Source organism: Solanum dulcamara, chromosome 1 (genome assembly GCF_947179165.1).
Source record: "Solanum dulcamara chromosome 1, daSolDulc1.2, whole genome shotgun sequence".
NCBI classification, from domain to species: Eukaryota; Viridiplantae; Streptophyta; class Magnoliopsida; order Solanales; family Solanaceae; genus Solanum; species Solanum dulcamara.
In genome coordinates this window covers 2,385,653-2,402,031 of record NC_077237.1, presented here as the reverse complement: position 1 = coordinate 2,402,031, position 16,379 = coordinate 2,385,653, and the positions used below count along the sequence as shown (strand labels likewise).

General features: G+C 32.2%; 1 protein-coding gene across 1 annotated transcript; it reads left to right on the top strand.

The window, feature by feature from the left end:
- Positions 1–7,193: 7,193 nt before the first annotated feature.
- LOC129897151 (glucan endo-1,3-beta-glucosidase 2) lies at positions 7,194–11,655 on the top strand. The gene is made up of 4 exons (XM_055973012.1): positions 7,194–7,474; positions 9,613–10,866; positions 11,004–11,028; positions 11,176–11,655. Exons 1-4 carry the CDS (start codon positions 7,408–7,410, stop codon positions 11,333–11,335), a joined length of 1,506 nt encoding a protein of 501 aa, XP_055828987.1. The 5' UTR covers positions 7,194–7,407; the 3' UTR covers positions 11,336–11,655.
- The last annotated feature ends 4,724 nt before the right edge of the window (positions 11,656–16,379 follow it).

The following is a 16,379-nucleotide window of genomic DNA, read 5'->3' as shown; positions in this document are numbered from 1 at the left end:
AAACTATTTATAAAACATATATAATACAAGTTTTATAGATGGATAATACATTTATCACATATTTTAATAGACTTATAATATATTATGTTAGTTTCTTACTACACAAACATAATATATATTTTAAAACACTTATAATACATTTATATTGTATGCGTAATTCACTTTTAATACAAGTGTAGATTTATCATAATATTGCTATATATTGCTATAAATGGTAATAAATAAAAAATATCGCTAAAATCAGTAATTAATTTTTAAAAAACACTCAATCAAGTAATTTTTCCTTCTTTTATTTGATCAAATGGGCCAAATTCCATGTAGTGATAGAATCAAATTTCCCAATCCCCTCTCATTTTACCTTGAAGATTACGTATCTGTTTGACTTAACTTATTTTAAGCAAAAAAAATAAGGTGGGGTCCAACTTATTTTTTTGGCTCATAAGCTATTTTCAGTTTATAAGTTGTTTTAGATAAATTATTTTTTGGATTTATTTTAAACACAAAATGGCTTTAGTTGGTGAGTTAAACACTCAAAAATGCTGAAAACGGTTTATAAGCAACTTATAAGTCAATTCAAATGGGCTCTAAAGCAAGTGTTAATCAGATCAATTAACCAATTGAGGATTGATCGAGGGTCTTTTTTTTATAAGGAAAGAGATTATGATTGGGTACAAACAGATTGGTGAAAGACGTATAGGCAAGCACCCGCATTGCACTAATCTGCTTTGAGTTGTTGAGTGATTAAGATTCATTTGGTACGACCTACAAAGGATGATTAATTTTAGGATGAATTTTATCTTATGTTTGATTGAGATAAATTAGAAGATAATTTAACTCGATATTAGTTATTCCACGATTGTAATGTAACAGGTGTAAATTATGGGATAACTAATCTCAAAATAACTTACCATTGAAATTTTAGGCTTTTAGCATGTTTTGTTAGTAAGAAAATAGAGTTAATAATTAAAAATATATCTTAATTATTATTTTTTATTTATTTTTATATATCCATCATCCATATCCATTATTTCGTTTAATTATTCAAATTATCATTCCTTTGCCGATAAAACAAACTTTAATATTGAGTTATTCAAAAATTTGAAATCAATAGACAACAAACGAGTAAAAGCTTTAAACAATCATAAAAATCGATCCCCGTGGCATCTATTACAACTAACTGAGTTGACTAATTTAAGAAAGAAAATGTTTCAAAATCAGAATTTAAATAATAATATACACTGAAATTGAAAGTTGATAAGGGAAAAAATAAAGAACAATAAATAGTTAAGATATGAAATTCATGAAAAATAATAATTAATTTAGGTATAGATCTGACCATTAACTCAAGAAAATACTATGTGATTGCTTAATTTACTTATTTATTTTTAATTATCAAATGATGCTATTGGAAAATAAGTAAAACGGCAATCCGGTGCACTAAAGTTTTCGTTATGCGCAGGGTCCGAGGAAGGGCCTGACCACAAGGGTCTATTGTACGCAGCCTTACCTTGCATTTCTGTCAGAGACTATTTTCAAAGCTTGAACCCGTGACCTCGAACCCGTGACCTCCTAGTCACATGGCAACAATTTTACTAGTTACTCCAAGGCTCCTCTTCTGCTATTGGAAAATAAGTATTACTAATAAATCACTTTCAAACATATTTAACAAGAAGTGTAAAATTGGAATTAAATAATTTTGTCTTAATTTTTAAAGCAACACAAAATTTGAATTTTGGGGGGAATAAAACAATACTTAAAATGGAACAGAGAGAGAAGATCGATAACGTCACGGGCGGAGCCACCTTATGGTCAAGGGGTCATCCAAACCTCCTTAGGCGGAAATTTACACTACTTATACATAGTTAAAATATTTTTTATGTATATATAGTAGATATCGAACTCCCTTCGATTATTTTGTGTGTCTACTTATTCAGATCTTGAATTCCGTTAGTAAAAATCTTGGCTCTGTCATTGAATAACGTGTGTAAATTTAATCCTCTTGTCAAAATGTGAGTTTCCTAATTGAGATAATGGTCGTTTGAATGGCACTTTTTCGCGAGTTTCAAATTTCAATTATCAATTGTTCTATTTTTCTATCTAAATTATCACTATTTATGTATTAAAACACATTTCAACTATATCAGTTGTTCTCTTTTTCTTATCTAAACTATTTTCTTTATGTATTAAAACACACATCAACTATTAGTTATTTTCTTTTTCTACAATTAACAATTGAGATATATTTTAATACATAAATTATAATAGTTCAAGTAATAAAAAAAGAAAGAATTGGAGTATCAATCTAAAAGTTGATAATTACAATTAATTTATTGTGAAGGGGCATATAAATGACAAAATGGGCATAAGTTGTTTTTACTACCTAGATTTTGGATGATTACTTCCCGAGGAATGGTATTTAATACTTCCTTCGTTTTAACTAATATATTTTATAGTTTTAAAAAATATTAATTTATTAAAAATATGGCATACATCAAAACGTCATTTGATTTTCGAGACAATTTTTTTTTACCAAACAAACAAAGCTAATAAGAAAAAAAAGACATTTAAATTAAAACAAATGAGTTAATTTAAGCAGAAATACAAAATAATGTCATTGATATTGGCAAATTCAGAGTATAACTTATGGGTTCATATCGAACTATAAGTCTATTTATGCATTCAACAAAATTCAATAATTTTTGCTCATATTTTATATTTGTATTCAAACATCCACTTAAAATATCAAAATAATTAAATCAGAAGCTAGTAAATTATTTCTACTACCGTTTTCAAAATTTGTAAATAATTCTAGTTCCATCTTTGTAAGCAATTTCTTTCTTTCTTCAATATTTAACCAAACTTTTAACTCTTACATATTAATTTTTTTTTTCAAATATGTTTAGAAAAATAGTTTTTCTGAGTTTAGAGTCAATCAAAATCAATCTTTCTATTCCATAAAAGAATATTAGACGTTTGACTATGTTTCATTGTGAAATTTTTAAAAAGTAATTTTTTGTTTTCAAAGTGAAAAATAATTTTTGAAAACTTGAGTTATTTTTGACTTTTTGTTGGTAAGCCGACGTGAACAGTACTCCAAAGTGAACAGTGTTTCCGGCGGCAATCAGGTTCATTTCAACTGGAGTTGGTACCTCAGATTTCCATATCTTCCCATATCTATTCTTTGTTTATACACTTGTAGTTATATTTTGTTGACTTTAGACATTTGAATAATTTATTAGTTCATACGCGTTTTCATGACTTTGGATAGTGATAGTAGACTAGGGTTATATTCTCGCTCAGGGACGGGGACGAGGGTAAGGAGGGGTAAGTGGGTTAAAGGAGCGTCTAGACTGAGAGTAGGTTCTTGGAACATTGGGACATTAATGAAAAAATCCATAGATCTAGTTAAGATTCTAAAGAAGAAGAAGATTAATATAACCTGTGTCCAAGAGACCAAATGGATAGGTTCTAAAGCTACGGAGGTATACGGATATAAGCTTTAGTTCTCTGGTAGATCGAAGTATAGGAATGGGGTAGGCATTTTAGTATACAGTGATTTAAGGAATCAGGTGGTGGAGGTTAGGAGAGTCACTGATACGATGATGTCGATTAAGGTGGTCGTTGAAGGAATCAAGTTGAACATTATTAGTGCTTATGCACCGCAAGCAGGCTTAGGCGAGGAGGATAAGAGTCGCTTTTGAGAGGATTTGGACGAATTAGTGGGAGGCATACCGCTTATTGAGAAACTTTTCGTGGGAGTGGATTTCAATGGGCACATCGGATCTATTTCAGGAGGGTATGATGATGTGCATGGAGACTTTGGCTTCGGGGACAAAAATGGAGGAGGAGTTTCACTTTTGGATTTCGCAAGAGTTTTTGGGTTGGTGATAGCCAATCCGAGTTTCTCGAGGGAGGAGGACCACTTGATAACCATCTGTAGTTCGGTGGCTAGGACCCAGATAGATTTTCTACTTCTTAAGAAGGATGATAAAGGTATGTACAAAGACTGTAAGGTCATTCCGATCGACAACCTTCCAACCCGACATAAGCTCTTGGTGATTGATTTAGGGATCAAGATAACGAGGAAAAAAGGGCCGGGAATGACCTATCTAGGATCAGATGAGGGAGTTTGACCACGGCTAGTGTCCTGGGGATGAGAGAGAAATTGAAGGATATGGGGGCTGGGATAGTAATGGGGATGCGGACAGTATATGAGATAGGACGCCTAGTTGTATTAGGGTTGTAGCAAGGGAAGTGTTGGGAGTCTCGACAGGTAGTCGTAGTCTGCATCGAGGGGACTGGTGATGGAATGGAAAAGTGCAAGGAAAGGTGGAAGCAAAAAAGATGGCGTATGCGAAGTTGATAGAAAGCAAGGATGAGGTGGAGAAGTGGACGAATAAAGAACTTTATAAGATAGCGAGGAAGGAGGCAAAGTCGGCAATTTCGACGACAAAAACGATAGCTTTTGAACTCCTTTATGCTGAACTAGAAGAGAAAGACGGGGATAAAAAATTATTCAGGCTAGCCAGGGCGCGGCCTTACTTGAGGTGTCTAAAATGGACAAAACCTAGTTGATGTGTCTAAGTGAAAGTTGGTGCTAATTTTAGGGATCCATCGATGAGTTTCGCCTCCAAATATGTTTTTCAAAATTGAACTCCAGAGAAAACTGAAAAAATTTAACGGTAAAACCCTTTTTGAAAGCAAAATCTGAAAAAATAAAATATACATCGTTCTTATCATCACCTCAAAAGAAGTAGAAAAACTATTTTATTTTGAGAGATCCTCGACTCCAATAAATTCGTTAAATTCTAAATTCGGTTCTATTAAATAAATTTCCCATGCAAAGTTCTGACCCCTAGTCCTCTAACACCTCGAAGAAGTTAACATTCGTTGTAGCCTACGAGAAAAGGGAAAAAAAATGCAGTTACATATGTAGTTGTCTTAAAATATTTTATTTAAAAGATTAAAAAAATATGACCGTTGGGAACCAGCTGTATATTTTATTTTAAATTTTTTTCTAATACTAAGTACCAAAAAGTTTTTTTTTTTTTTACTTTGCACTGTTTTGTGTCTGTTTTTGGTCTTAAAGAACTCCGATGTACTGTAACATTTACATGTCAAAAATAAAATAAAATGCATTGATAAACACAAACAAACAAAACATACACAACATGATAAATTTATTAGCTAGCTGCAACGGCTACCCATCTTACTTTTGTTTATTTCTATGCAGACATTTTTTTTTCTCTTTTTAATTTTTTCTATCTATTTAGGATCGTTTGGTAGCTGATTCGAAGATAAGTTAATGTAGATATTAAATTTTATATAAATAATATTTTTTTATTTTAATATGTGATAGAGTTTGACTTGACATAAAATTTAAGAAAAAAAGAAAAACTTTTAATATAAGTGATCTAAAATAAGTCAGTGATGTTTGTGCAATTATAATTCACTTTATTAAGGGTGAAATGAATATTTTAAGGTTATATTATTATTAAATAAGAGTATATCATTTTCTTTTTGAACTAATTAGAAAGGAAAATGAGTAATACAAATGAGACAGAAGGAGTATCATTTTTGATAGTTGGTTTTGAGTTAAATTGTTCATGTATATAATTAATAAGGTATTTGATTTGCAATTTGAAATCTGTGTAATTAATATATCTAAGTTATGAAAAAATATAGTTATTATTTTATGTAGGATACAAAATGAAACAACTAATAATACATAAATAACTAATTCATGCATAGAAATTAGTCTTCACGACAAATTGATTATTACAGGGCACTTACATTTCATCCGTGGGCTCATATTGAATATATTATTGATTATTATAAAAATATGAGGAAAAAAAATAATCAAAATTTAATATTTATACTAAATTATATTACTTGTAATCCTTAAAGTGATTAAACGAGGTAAGATCAACACGTAGTAGTTAACGTAGATAAGTTTGTGATATAATTTACGTGCAAACACATACTATGTATATGCATTTTTATACATGGGCACATCTACCATATGCAAGTTAATGGATTGATAAAATTCAATAATAATAAAATTTACTTATTTATATCGAGTAAATAGATGCATTTCATGTGTTTTTGTATTAATTTTTCACACATAATTCTTGATTGATATTTGTTTTTACCTTATTAAATTACTTAATTGTCATAAATATACATAATGTAATATAAACATTTGACATGAGTAAATGTATCCTCAGTAACTTATGCTCTGACCCTACATTATATTAAAAATAATCACTTAAAATATACACAAATAATTTACTCATAAATCAGTAAGCTATTATTATGTCATAATATTTTTTTTTAAAGCTATGCTTGTATTTAAAGCCTTGATTTTTATTGACTGGTAGGTTTGCCATTTCCAGATTCTTCCTGGACCAATAATTCTCTATGTTAATTAATAATAACATTACTTAATAGTAAGTTATAAAATTTCGTTTTCAATATTTACATGAGAAAAAATGAATCTTGAAGTACTTGACTGTTTTGTACAGTTCATAAATTATCAATAGTATCAATTGATTGTATGTCACATTCTGGGGACAGTGGCGAAATGGATAAGATATTTTTGTTCTTTAAGTAAAAAATTTATTTTTTAAATTTTGGATATAAAAAAATATGGTAAAAAGCATTTTCTTCTTAGATGAACGATAAAGAATATTTAATATTGGATGTAATTAAATTCTAAAAATTGGCTCATCTTTTATTTATTTGATATGATATATGACAGATTGACAATTTTAATATAGGGTCCAATATCGATACACAATTGGATGGAAATTGCTTTGATATCAGGTAAGAAAATGAAGTTTGACCCTATTTTAATACTCAAAAATTAATTTACGAGAAGAGTATTGTTCAAATACATATAATGAGACCATTCATTACATAAAATTTTTCTACATAAATTTAAACTGTGAATCTAAATTAATCAAAATTACAATATAGAAAAGTTAGTTTGGGAAAACCCAAAAAGGCAAGATATAGTGGATTATTGACCATAGGATCAATTATGACAAGACATCCAGGTGATTGATGGCAAAATATATATGAATTTTTAATGTAAATTTATATTTAATCGAACTTTAATTTGAATATTGAACATTAAAAAAAAACAAAAAAAAAACACATATACTCTCTTCTTCTTCTCTCCGTCTTTCTACTAAATTAAATAGCTTTTCACCTCACTCTTGTCCCACTCTCTGTTTTCCTCTTCTTTTCTCTCCTGGAGATTCTGTTTTCTGTTTCATTATTCTCTTCTTTCCACTATATAGACTTTACTTCTTGCCCTTTGTTCAAAGATAGCATCTTTTTTTCTGTTCTTCTCTAATCTCTTCATTTTTCTCACTCTTTTCCATTTTTATTTAGTGGGGTTTAATGGAAACTAACAAAGTTGTGCTTTTCTTGATGTTTTTAGCAGTTTCTGCAGTTTTTGCTGATGAAGGTGAGCTATTTCTATAGTTTTATAAGTTCTTGTTTTGGAAAGTGTTATTTTGGTTGATTATGGTTTGTTTTAGTTGGTATTGTCTTTATTTTAATATGATAAGAGGAAAAAAACTTGTTCTTTATTGTGCATGTGTGAAGTTTTGAACCCTTCTTTAAACTTGAAGATTTTGTTAATTCCTTTCATTAAATGAGGGTTAGGTAAGTATTATAGTTTTTTATGGAATTTTTTAATGTTGAATATGTAAGAGATGGAGTATGAATTAGGTATTCTTGAGAAGGAAGAAGTTCAAAGAGTAAAGTTTCCAACTTTCCTATTTCTTTTTGTCTTTTCTGTATGTAGTTGTTTGGCTATTAATGTGTGACTTGACAATTTTTTTGGGTGAGGTGGGGTTTTGGCCTAAACCACAAAATCATGTACAAACTACATAGCTGAATGTACAATTTTTTTATTAGGGCGTGTCAACCGATGTGGTCAATGAAGTGGGTGAAAAATACGGGAGAGGTTCAAATTTGTGAGTTCTTCCCATTTGCCTAAGCATTGATGGACATAGTTATCCGGTACTACCCTCTTTTAGTGCAAGGTAGCCGGTTTGGCCTCTTGTCACCAAAAGAGGGTGAAAAAGAGAAACTTTTATCACTGTGTGTCATCCGATGTAGTGGTTAATGAAGTGGGTGAGTTCTTCCCATTTACCTAAGCATTGGCCATGGTGGGAGATAGCCAGTAGAAAAAGAAAGAATTTTACTAGGGGCAGGGGTAAGGTTTGCATACATCTTATCCTCCTCCGACCTCACGTGTGGATTACACGGGGTATGTTGCTGTTGAAGTTTTACTTTTTCTCAAGTAAAGAAGTGAATATATGTGTTAGGCAACAAGACAAATAGAACAAACCAGATCTTTGAGATTTATAATCACGCATGAGACAGAACAAAAAACAGAACAAACATCTCAGATGGAAAAAAGAAAATAAGGAAGAATCTGATGTACAACTAATTTCACGTGCTATTTTATACTAGGCCACATTGGCATGCTCCCAAATTACCAGCAAGTTGGCCAAGTACATGGTCCCAGCTTTCCATTCTCTAGTTATTTTCTCTAGGTTATGATTCTGATTTGGAATATTATGCTTCTAGTCCTCAATAATTGATGCATAAACAACACCCGAGATGTGGCTTAGAGGTCAATAAAATGCGTTAAAACCATGGAGACTTGGGTTGAAATCCGAGCCGAGAGAAAAAACTATAAGTGATTTCTTCTAATTTACCTATTTTGGTGTCCAGTTATTTGGTGTTCATTCTAATGGGAGATATTAGGTACCATAAGGAATAGTCGAGAGGTGTGCACAAGTTGGTCTGGCCACCACTGTCATAAAAAATATAAAAGTTGATACATACGTGAACAAGTTTCTTTATTTGTACTAAAAATATGTTCATTAACTCTTCTCTATGAAGTTTATGCCCATGCTTTTTGTAAGCACATTGTTTTATTGTTTGATTTTATGGCAAGACTTCAATTTGTTGAACCAATTGTACCTGTTTTTTGTCTTTGAACCTGCTTGCTGACAATAAACTACAGCACTGGCATGGCTGTAAAAGATCTATTGTTTTTGTGGAGAGTTGGGATGAGGGACTTGTGATATGGAACAACACTTGAGTATCTTACTGGCGGGTATCAAACAAGAAGATATCTAAGTTATATATACATCCTATATTGTATTTGGAATACCTTTAATTAATTAACTCAATGGCATTTGTGGACTAGGAAATGGAGGAGTGTAAATTGTGATATGGAAACAAAACGTAAGTGGTGAAAAAATGTATAAAGAAGTTTGGATGCTAGCAACAGAGAAAACAATTGTTAAAATCATGTTGTCTAAGTTCAAAGCAAGATTTTCAAGTATTTCTATTCAACTTAATCATGGTTAATTGATTAGTAGATTAGTAGGTAGATGTTCAAGCTCATTTTTCTGTATCTTGTTGAACTATCATGTGGAAATATAGAATGAATTTCTTGAATCTTAACATATTGATGAATTAAATTGATTGTTGATTATTAGATGTAGATATGACCTTTTACTTGAACTTGGATGTTGTGATGGGAGAACAATATTTAGTTCAATTTTTCTGTCATCCATGCAGATGTCTTCATTGGAGTAAACATTGGAACGGAGCTCTCAGACATGCCACATCCAACTCAAGTAGTTGCACTTCTTAAAGCCCAGCAAATTCGACATGTTCGTCTCTTCAATGCAGATCGTGGCATGCTTCTTGCGCTTGCAAATACAGGCATCAAAGTCGCTGTTTCTGTGCCCAATGAACAGCTCCTTGGTGTTGGTCAATCGAATACCACTGCTGCTAATTGGGTTAACCAAAATGTTGTCTCACATTATCCAGCTACCAACATCACAACCATATGTGTTGGTTCTGAGGTTCTATCAGCTCTTCCAAATGCTGCACCAATCCTCGTCAACGCCCTTAAGTTCATTCATTCAGCCCTTTTGGCATCAAACCTGGACAGGCAAATAAAAGTTTCAACACCTCTAGCTTCTCCCATCATCCTCGACTCGTTCCCCCCATCTCAAGCCTTCTTCAATCACACTGTGAAACCAGTATTAATACCACTGCTCAAATTCCTTCAATCCACTAATTCTTATTTCATGCTAAACGTCTATCCTTATTACGACTACATGAAATCCAACGGTGTTATTCCGCTAGATTATGCTCTCTTCAAGCCTCTAGCTGCAAATAAAGAAGCTGTGGACTCCAACACACTTTTGCATTATACAAACGTCTTTGATGCAATGATCGATGCTGCTTACTTTGCAATGCTTGACGTCAATTTCACCAATATTCCTGTTATGGTGACTGAATCAGGCTGGCCATCAATGGGCGAATCGAACGAACCTGATGCTACTGTAGACAATGCTAACACGTACAACAGCAATCTGATAAAACATGTGCTAAACAAAACTGGAACTCCTAAGCAACCTGGTATTGCTGTTAGTACTTACATCTATGAGCTATACAATGAAGATGCTAAGGCAGGGCCTTTATCAGAGAAGAATTGGGGATTATTTAATAACAACGGCACACCAGTTTATATTCTACGGTTGACTGAATCAGGATCTCTTTTTGCAAACAATACTTCTAACCAGACTTACTGCGCTGCAAAAGAAGGGGCGGATACTAAAATGCTACAGGCTGCTTTGGATTGGGCTTGCGGAACTGGTAAGGTAGATTGTGCACCATTGATGCAGGGGGAACCGTGTTATGAGCCAGATAATGTGGCTGCACATGCTACCTATGCTTTTGATGCTTACTATCACATGATGGGGAAGGCTCCCGGGACTTGCGACTTCAACGGGGTAGCTACAATCACCACAACTAATCCAAGTAAGCATTTTGTCCATCTAGCAAAAATTATGCCATTTCCTTTTTAACTTGTGGAGTACTTTCCTGCCACATTTGATGTTAGAATTTAAAAGGATGAAACTAAAGAGACTTATTATTCTAATATTTGCATATTTCAGGTCATGGTTCATGTGTATTTTTAAGGTAACTTTCCTGTCATAATGTATTAGTTATGAAACAATGCGTTTTTGTAGCCTTCTAACTAACTTATCTTTATCAGCGTTTATTTCTAACAGAATTACTCCATTTTGAGTTCCCAACTAAACTATTTATTGAATGTTCGTGGTGCAGCAATATTGGCAGAAATGGAACTTTCCTAAATGGCACAGCTCCAGCTATGGATTCCACGAGTTCATCAGCCTATCCTGCCCGGTATTTAAACAATAATGCTTTTTCAATGACACTGATAATGATTCTGGGAATTCTAGGATTGAGCGTGGTTCTTTTGTAGTACATCAAATCTTCTTCATCATTTACCTGCGATGGATGGTGCCCATTGCACAAGATGCAACCTTGCACATTTTTCTTTTTCAAGAAACGATACTAAGTTATCGTGGATTCCCTTTTACCTTTTCGGAAAAAAGTAAGTGAGGTTACTGATCTTCAGAAGCCACATAATTTTGTACAAATCCATGGGAGAGAACCTGTTTCTTTTGGCAGTGTAGGGTGAAAAATTGAACCAATTTAGAAATTCTTTATATATCTGTTCTATTTGTTTCCTTATATGATCATTAGAATACCAATTTCTTATGTGATTTTCTATGATGCCTATAGATTCTGTTGTTCTTTTCAATTTTTACCAAGTGTTATTTTAGAGCTAAGGAAATAAGAGGTATGCACCCGTCCTGTTGTTGCTTCAACGTCGTCTGTCCATGTATATGGTGGTAGTAGCAGCCAGAGCAACCAGACTGTTGCCGCTGCTCGAGCTGCCTAAAAGTGGGTCTGGAGGAGGTAGTAAAGTTGTGCATGATGGCTCAAAGGATGGTGCAAAAGATGTTTACTATAGTTAATGATGGCATAAGTGGTAAGGTAAATACTACAATGTATTATACCTCACTCATTTATGTGGTCTACAAGTGTTAAACTTGGGGAAAAAGAACAAGGTCAAATAGACATGAACTCGGGCTTGTTCCAATTGAACAAAATACTATGTACTTATCCGATCCTATCAGACACAACTAACTAACTTAACACATAACGTGAGTGGTGCTTTCGATGAATTGTGTTCTACATGAACTCAAGCTTGTTCCAATTGAACACAATACTACGTGACAAGTCAACTAGTTGAGTCAATTGGAACAAGGTTAAGTTCAAGTGTCTAAATGAGATTTTCGATCTAAAAAAAAAACAATTACTAGTAAGTTAAGGAATCTTTGCAAGCATTTTCATCTTGACAGTGTTTCTACAATCACCAATACCAAATATGTTCCTAAGGGCTTTTAACTAACATAAATTGGCATGAAGCTATTTTAAACCAAAATGTTGATGAAATTACGCAGAAGTTTCTTACAAGAATCAAAGTAACCAAAGATGGTAATTTGCGTTTTGTGTCAAAATCAAAATAATGGAAATTCTGTTTTGCTCTACTTATTATTCTCACCGTCTCAATTTACGTGACATAATTTTTTAGGCAGTTTTAAAAAGGATACATTTCTGTATTTAGCAACAATTTAACTTTAAAATGCCAATTTTACCTTTACGAGATATGATTTATAGTCATATAAACATCTATGACTTGTTTTTTACCACAAGTTTCAAAAGTCTTTCTTAAATTTCGTGTTAAGTCAAACACCATCATGGGACTGAGGGATTAGTATAAAAAGAAGGCTAAGTTCTTTACGAGAACTTCATAACTAACTTGATATATTAGCTAGAAAATATGGACGCATTGGTCGTGTTAAGCATCATATTACTTATTTTTTCCTTTGTTGGTGTATTTATTTTCATCATAGAATGTTGCATTAATAGTATTGGAGCTAATGAAATGATAAGAGACACGTGTCGTGTTGTTGCTTCATCGTCTTTTGTCAATGTCAACGTCTACGGTGGCAGCCAGAACAACTTGCAGGCTACCACCGCTGCTCGAGTTGGCGGTGGAGCCGCCAACAGTGGTGCTGCAAAAGATGTTACTACTATAGTTATTCGTGATGGCATAAGTGGTAAGGTAAATACTACTACTAATAGTGTTCACTCATCATCAAGTAGCTCTGTTGATAACTATAAATGTGGTATCTGCAAAAAGTCGGTTTTCTTGGAGTCCGTTTCCGTAAATGGTGGTATCCGTGCTAATGGTGGTGGTAATGGTGATGACGGAGTTGATGCAGCTGGCGGCATTGGTGGTGGTCCTAGCCATGATAAATAAGTAGTAGTACTAGTAGCTAAGCTAGAAAAAAGACAATTAAAAGGGGGTGGGGTGGGGTGGGGTGGAAGGGGGCGGAGCTATCAAACTTATGTTAAAAGAAGGGATATAAGTTTACTATTGCTTTCTGTTATCTTATTCTTCGATTTTATTATTACTTATTATCTACTTTGCTTCAATTATCCAATATATATACTATTTTTCTTTTACTAATGATGTTCTTTATTTGAAAACAATCTTTTTATTATCATATTATCCACATCAACTCTTTAAAGGATTGGACCAAAACTGCTCAAATGATACTTAAGGGACTATTTTAAACCTAGTACCAAAGATAAGAGACCATTTTTTTCAATTTTTCGTATTTTTGGCATTTTACTTTTATCTGACCAATAGTTTTGTTCATGGCTAGAAACAAATGCACATTATGTAATTAAACATAGATCACTGTTATTACTGTTTTATTCAGTATGTGGGATTGAGTGTTGTCTAGACACTTCACTAGAAAACAGGGTCACTTAAAGTAATTGTAAGCAACACCTAACAAATTTTGGCTGCCAGTCACAACAACAATAACATATCAAATGTAATTATACAAATCGAGTATAAAAAATAATGTTTTAAAAAATAATTTTTTTTCTAGTCATCATTTAATTCTACAAATATGATCTTGGACAAACTAGCTTTGAGCCTAATGGTTCATATATTGCTCAATCTTACGACAGAAATATTAGGTAGTCCATTTACAATAACTTACAAACATCTAGAACATTTTATCATAAAAATTTTAGTCACCTCAAAAGAGATTTTTAGACTATAATTTTAAAAGGTTCATACATTGTCAGAAAAATAAAAACCGACTCAATTACTAAACAATTATCTCAAAAAAGGGATAACCCACGAAAATTTCACCATAAATTAACAATACTAATTTTACCAAATGTCATTTTCTTGATGAACTACAGAGAAGTTTCCTAGAAGAATCATATGACTAGCATAATAAATAGCTCTGCAAACTCTTAGATAAAAGAGGGTAATTGCATTTTGCAGAAGGTGTAATTAACTCCAAACATTTATAGAAAACTATGGAAAATAACTTCTTTGAAACTTATTATAAAAAAAAAAACAGGATCAATTAATTCTTCACAAGAACTCACAAAACTTGGCCCAAAAAAACAATCAATTCCAAAAAGCTTGGCTAGAAAAATGGATTTGTTTAGCAGCCTTTTCCTTGTAGCAATGCTTGCTTACCTTGTAGTAAGCATTTTCATCATATTATGCAAATGCATTAATAATAGAGCTAAGGAAATTAGAGGAATCCCTTCTGTTGTTGCTTTATCTTCTGTCCATGTTAATGCCTGTGGTGGTAGTTTCGAAGGTCAAAGGCAGATTCAAGATTTAAATCTGACGAATTCAAAGGTTCTTAGTACTGAATTTATTATACTTTTTTTTAAAGATAATTGAAATTTTAGTAATTTTCTACCGTGTATATATAATATATATACACATATATATACATATATATATTCGTTTGGTGTCGAGAATACTAATTTAGTTGAATCACTTGAACGTAGGCTCCATCGGTCTCTAACAGAGATGGAAACAAAGTTGTGCATGATGGTTCAACAAGTGGTGGTTCTAGAGTTCAAAAACAGATTCAAGATTTGAATGAGACGAAATCAACTCTTAAGGTTGTTAGCACTAGTAATAGAGCGCGCTAAGGAAATAGAAGGAACCCCTTCTATTGTTGCTTCATCTTGTGTCCATGTCAATGTCTATGAGGGAAGTCCGAAAGAGCTAACTACGATTGTTAATAGTTCCGGAGATCAGAGACAGATTCAAGATTTAAAGTTGACAAATTCAACCTTTAAGCTTTTTGGTATTAAACTTTTATACTTTTAAGGATTATTGAAATTTTAGTAATTTTCTACTTTTGAAAAGCCCAGCCAAGTTCTTCTAAAGTCATTCTTTCTGGCAGCTATCTAATAAATTGCGTGTCGAGAATACTAATTCAGTTGAATCGATTGAGCATAGGTTACATCTCTATCTATAGGAGATGGTAGCAAGGTTGTGCATGATGGTTCAAAAGGTGATAGTTCCGAAGATCAGATACAGATTCAAGATTTAAATTTGATAGACTCTACTCTTAAGGTTCTTGGTACTGAATTCGTTATACTTCTGAAACCTTAGGGGTTCAAAAATTAAGATTTATTGAAAATTTTAGTAATTTTCTCTCACACACACATAAATATATTTATTTGGTGTCAAGAATACTAATATAGTTGAATTTATTAAACATAGGTTTCATCTGTCTCTATCGACGATGAAAACAAAGTTGTGCATGATGGCTCAAAAGATGGTGCAAAAGATGTTACTATAGTTAGTAATGGTGGTCCTGGTGGTGTTCGAGCTAATGATGATGGTGGTGATAGTGATGACGGAGTTGGCAATGGCGTAGCTAGTGGTGGTGATGGTTATAGCCATGCTAATATATAGTACAGTAAAACCTCGATTAATATTCGATAAAGTAATAATCTCGCTAAATGAATATTTTTCTCCGATCCCGACTTGGGCCAGTTATATTAAAGTAATATTCTCGCTAAATGCATTAGATAATAATTAAAAATAAAGTATTAAAGACCTCCAAACAATATAAAGTAATAATTACTAAATACATCAAGAATTTATATATATTTAATCTGTCAATAATACTAGACCAATAACTATTTCTTTTTAAAATATGATTCTATAGTTGGATTCTCTTTCTTATGCTCACATATTGCGTTTCTTATTTTATTGGTTAAAGATGATTTTTGTACGCCTTTCAAATGATGAGAAGACATTATACTTTATGATTTTTAAACATCTAGCTTTTTCCTTTTATAGTTAACATAAAATCTCTTCATATTCTATATACATGAATACAATTAGAAACATTAAACTTCACTAAATTCGTTTAGCTTTTCTAGATTTAAATAATAAATATCAAAGACTAAATTTTTTAGTTTTCTAGATTTAAACTTTTGAAATTCTTAATTCAAATATTTTTTTTCTTTCTTGTGGCACATACTGCAAAATACTTTCTAAACTAATAAATATTTATTTATCGATAAATAAATATTTTATACATTTATCG